At 40.8% G+C, this 5,344-nt stretch overlaps 1 protein-coding gene across 2 annotated transcripts in view; it reads left to right on the top strand.

Moving 5' to 3' along the window:
- LOC121391693 overlaps positions 1-4,804 on the top strand; it is a 10,336-nt gene extending 5,532 nt beyond the window's left edge. Inside the window, exons 2-4 of one of the 2 annotated variants that reach the window (XM_041523235.1) lie at positions 2,025-2,228; positions 3,615-3,706; positions 4,560-4,804. In XM_041523235.1, the coding sequence (XP_041379169.1) occupies positions 2,025-2,228; positions 3,615-3,706; positions 4,560-4,610 (347 nt within the window). In that variant the 3' untranslated portion in view covers positions 4,611-4,804. The remainder of the gene's footprint in view (positions 1-2,024; positions 2,229-3,614; positions 3,707-4,559) is intronic. The other variant, XM_041523234.1, reaches the window with a different exon arrangement.
- The last annotated feature ends 540 nt before the right edge of the window (positions 4,805-5,344 follow it).

The raw sequence follows: 5,344 nt of genomic DNA, 5'->3' as shown, positions 1-5,344 counted from the left end.
AGCTGTTAAGTTGTGGACAACAATTAAAATCCATACTGTTATTGATGGCTGCAGTTTAGTTTCACACTAATGGTCTGATTGCTGGCCCATGATTACCTAAACACTAAATTATTGAATATATGGCAGGAGACAGAATAACAATCAATTGAGTCCTGCATGCACAGTTAAATATATAAATTACATTTGAATATAGTCTTAAACGTTGCACTGTGACAATTCGATAAGCAAATAAAATAGCAGAACAAGATATTCATGGACCCCTGTTTTCTTCTGTTGATATTTGTTTTCTATTGGGTTCCCCTATGTCAACCGCTAACTTAACGTTCGGCGAGCTTCAATTTAGCAGGTAACATGCCTTTTCCCCGTTATACCCCCAAAAAAACCTAACAACAACAACAACAACAAAACAACAACAACAAAAAAACACCAAAAAAAAAAAACAAAAAAAAAAAAAAAAAAAAAAAAAAAAACCCAGAACAAACAAACAAAAAAACAACAACATATTTCTGGATCTGCCCGCCCTGATTAGCTCAAACGATGTGAACATTTTCAGTGAGAGACACGGCCGATTAATAACACGTTTACGGGAGCGTTCATGAATAGTTTTGCGTCAAGCTTCCACAGTTGCGACATTCCAATTTTCTATTTGGTTTGTTCGAGAGGCGGTACCGGCCTCGGTGGCGTCGTGGCAGGCCATCGGTCTACGGGCTGGTAGGTACTGGGTTCGGATCCCAGTCGAGGCATGGGATTTTTAATCGAGATACCGACTCCAAACCCTGAGTGAGTGCTCCGCAAGGCTCAATGGGTAGGTGTAAACCACTTGCACCGACCAGTGATCCATAACTGGTTCAACAAAGGCCATGGTTTGTGCTATCCTGTCTGTGGGAAGCGCAAATAAAAGATCCCTTGCTGCCTGTCGTAAAAAGAGTAGCCTATGTGGCGACAGCGGGTTTCCTCTAAAAACAGTGTCAGAATGACCATATGTTTGACGTCCAATAGCCGATGATAAGATAAAAAATCAATGTGCTCTAGCGGCGTCGTTAAATAAAACAAACTTTACTTTTTTTTGTTCGAGAGGCGGAGAAGGTGAAACAAAAGAAGAGATTTGTGTTACGATGTTGGCATGTGTTGGTGTTTGGATGATGACATTGACTTTTTGTTTGTTATTTGTGTGTTTGTGTTTTGTTTATTGTTGTTTTTCTGGGTTTTTTGTTGTTGTTTGTGTTTTGTTTTTGTTTTTGATTTTGTTTTTTGGGGAGAGGGGGGTGGCTCGTATTTAATGTCCATATGCTGCATTGTATTTTTCATAAATGTAACTCCATACACTATTTTAATGAATAATTTTAGAATTCTGAATTGATGTTTATGATCATACACATTTCAGACCCAAAAGCCGATGTGTGATATATGTGTGTGTGTGTGTGTGTGTGTGTGTGTGTGTGTGTGTGTCTGTGTATGTGTGTGTCCCTGTGTGTCCCAGTGTGCATGCGTGTGTATGTGTGTGTGTCCGAGCGTGCACGAGTGTCTGTGTGTGTGTGGCTTGCGTGTGTATGTGTGTGCGTATGTATGTATGTGGCTTGTGTGTTTATGTGCGTGGTGTGTGTGCGCGCGCCTGAGTGCGTGTGTGTACATATGTGTGTCTGTGTGTCTGTCTGTGTGTGCGTGCGCGCGTGTGCGTACGTGTGTGTGAATGTATGTGTGTGTGTGTGTCTGTGTGTGTGTATGTGTGTGTGTGTGGCTTGTGTGCATGTGTGTATGTGTTTGTGGCTTGTATGTGTATGTGTGTGTGTATGTATGTATGTGTCTGCGTATGTGTGTGTTTCTGTGCGTGGGTGTGTGTATGTATGTGTGCTTGTGTGTGTGTGTGTGTGTGTGTGTGTGTGTGTGTGTGTGTGTGCTTGCGTGTGTGTTTGTATGCGAGTGCGTGCGTGCGTGCGTGTGTATGCTGAGGTTAATCATTCATTAATTTTCATCATATTGTTTTATTGGCTTCTCTAGTTGTTTTTTCTCTCTTTCTCTATTAGGAACTTTTTCAAATGTTGCTTTTCAAAAACCTGCCACCATGAGTACAGTGATTGACGTTTATGCCATAGCATCTCATGCAGTGGACGGATACACGTATATCTGCGCACAAACGAACTATAGCGACATGGAACCGTGGTGGATGGTGGATCTGCGTGGGTACTTTGACATACATGATGTCAATGTGACGAGCGTCTACGATTGGTGTATGTACTATATTTCAACAGCTACCTGTTTTTATCGTATTTTTGTTTTTTAAAGTAATGTTTATTAACCCAGAAACAGGTTTGGTAGTGTCAGGGTTGGGGAACGTGATATCACTACTTTACAGGTTAGAAATTGTACATAATCAGTGTTTCTACCAGGATGAAGTTTTGGGGTATGGCGCTATGTATCTGAATTACAACCAAAGGCAACAGGGGGTATGGGGGCGGGGGGGGGGGGGGGATCTTTCCCCGAAAGTACATGGGCTAATTTTAGTGTTAGGGTTTAAAAAAGCATACAATAATGATAAGAGTAATTATTTTTTTTTATACATTTGGGTATGACACCATACCCGTTTTACCCTCTGGCAGAAACCCTGATAATAAATAAACTGAACATATTATATCTATATATATATATATATATATATATATAAATACTATTTTGTTAATTTACTCCCGATGATATGATTGGCAGCTGAAAATAATCAATGATGCGCAGTATGCAAATACCAATTCAACCACAAATAAATTTATGAAGTAACGGATATGTACCACACCTCATATAAACATAAATAGAAAACATCCAAATAACCATTCATACCACGAGTAAGTTTATGAAGTAACTGATACCACGAGTACGTTTACACGTGCCACGCCCCATATCAATATAAATAGAAAACATCCAAATAACCATTCATACCACGAGTAAGTTTATGAAGTAACTGACAGGTACCACGCCCCATATAAACATAAATAGAAAACATCCAAATAACCATTCATGCCACGAGTAAGTTTACGAAGTAACTGACAGGTACCACGCCCCATATAAATATAAATAGAAAACATCCAAATAACCATTCATACCACGAGTACGTTTATGAAGTAACTGACAGGTGCCACGCCCCTTAATGATGTTCATTAACGCCATACGTATAAGGGGCAGGACGTAGCCCAGTGGTAAAGCTCTCGCTTGATGCGCGGTCGGTTTGGAATCGATCACCGGCGGTGGGCCCATTGGGCTATTTCTCGCTACAGCCAGTGCACCACGACTGATATATCAATGTGCTCTATTGGTATCGTTAAACAAAAACAAATAAACAAACTTTGATAAATATAAGGAAGTTTAGGTGACACGTTTCCTCAACGTCCTAGAAGAAACATGTACCCTCGTATTTGATCCTAATAGTGTGGTAGGCATGTGGCAAAATTACCTATTAACCTAAAACAAATTGATACACAAGGTTTTTCTTTGTTTGTTTGTTTGCTTGTTGTTTGTTTGTTGTTGTTTTGTTTTGTTCTTGTTGTTGTTGTTTTTTTTTTTTTCTGTGAAGTAGGAGACGACGACTGTAAACACAATAGTTCAGCATACATACCATTTTGTTAAAGTTACCGCATCCGGATTCGATTCCCTTCGGTGGGTCCATTGGGCTATTTCTCGTACCAGGCAGTGCTCCACGACTGGTGTGACAAAGGCCGTGGTATGTACTATATTGTCTATAATACATGACGTCACCACCACGAACACGGCAGACAGATTCTATAAACACAACTCTCTCTCTCTCTCTCTCTCTCTCTCTCTCTCTCTCTCTCTCTCTCTCTCTCTCTCTCTCTCTCTCTCTCTCTCTCTCTCTCTCTCTCTCTCTAGCATCTCTCTCTCCGTTCCTTTAAAGGGACTCTCTCTCTATAAGATGTTTCTATCTCTCTCTCTCTCCTCTCAATCTCTCTCTCTCTCAATAAGCATAAGGCAGAATTCTCACTACTGCTTAAGATAGCATTTAACAATAAACTATTCCGTTCCTTTAAAGGGACATTCCTGAGTTTGCTGCATTATAAGATGTTTCCGACTAATAAAATATTTCTACGATTAAACTTACATATTAAATATATTTTCTTGTTTACAGTATCGGTGTCTGTATATTCAATATGTTTCTGGTCGTCTTAATATTTGATATGTAATTACAATCGTTAAAAAAATCTCTGTTAGTCGATAACATCTTAACAATTGCAGCAAACTCAGGAATGTCCCTTTAAAATATGAATTTGTGTTGCAGTGCCGCGTCTTCATAACTTCATCATTGACGTCTCTCTCTCAATAAGCATAAGGCAGAATTATTATTACTGCTTAAGATGTCATTATATGGGCTCAGCTGGCTAGCAACAAGACGTCTTTCCTGGGCAAGGGCATGACGTCATTCGGGCGAACACGTACTACGCATGCGAAATTATGTATCACACATATGTTCAATAAAATATATTTTTGTTACACTTTCACAATTCTTTATCAGTATAGTAACATTAAATGGATATTTAATAAATGGATTTATGTTGCAGTGTGGAATCTACACAGCTTCACCATTGACGTGTTTACGGAGAATCCAATAGGCTGTGCACGCGCCACCCCAGTCCAGTGCTACAACCGCACCGACGCACAGGAGCCTGGTGAGACTATACAGTTTGAATGTCGCTCGCCCGTGATTGGTCGGTCGTCCGTATTAAGTGGAGAATGGCGGACCTTTTTTACCCATTAATGCTTTGTGAAGTTGAGGTTCATGGCACAAGGCCGACAGGTTAGTTAGTGTGACCGGCCTCGGTAGTGTCGTGGTTAGGCCATCGGAAATAAGGCTGGTAGGTACTGGGTTCACAGCCCGGTAGCGGTGTTAGGAAATATATCCGCCCCCCTCCCCCATAAAATCGACCCCGGATAGGAATTAGGGTTAGGGTTAGGGTTAGGGTTAGGGTTAGGTTTAGGGTTAGGGTCATGGTTAGGTTTAGCGTTAGCGTTAGTATTAGTGTTAGGGCTAGGGAGGTTTTATTTCGTGGGCCGGGCCGATTCTATTTCAAGGGGAGGAGTTTATTTTGAAATATATTCGCCGGGGGTGGGGGGAGAGAAACTTTTGAGGGAGCGATTCTATTTCGTGACACCGGCTACTCTATTTCGTAATACCACTAAACCTTATTGTCTCTCTCACTAACCACTGACAAGTCTAACCCGCTATCCTAGACAGAAAGAGGTGTATGTCCAGGACAGCGTGCTTGAACCTTAATTGGAAGTAAGCACGGAAATAAGTTGAAATGAAATGAAATAGTATGTTTGGTTGGTTGGTTCGTTGGTTGGT

Source organism: Gigantopelta aegis, unplaced genomic scaffold (genome assembly GCF_016097555.1).
Source record: "Gigantopelta aegis isolate Gae_Host unplaced genomic scaffold, Gae_host_genome ctg2838_pilon_pilon:::debris, whole genome shotgun sequence".
Taxonomy (NCBI): Eukaryota; Metazoa; Mollusca; class Gastropoda; order Neomphalida; family Peltospiridae; genus Gigantopelta; species Gigantopelta aegis.
Note: the sequence above shows the minus strand (reverse complement) of the source record. Positions and strands in the feature narration are given on the sequence as shown.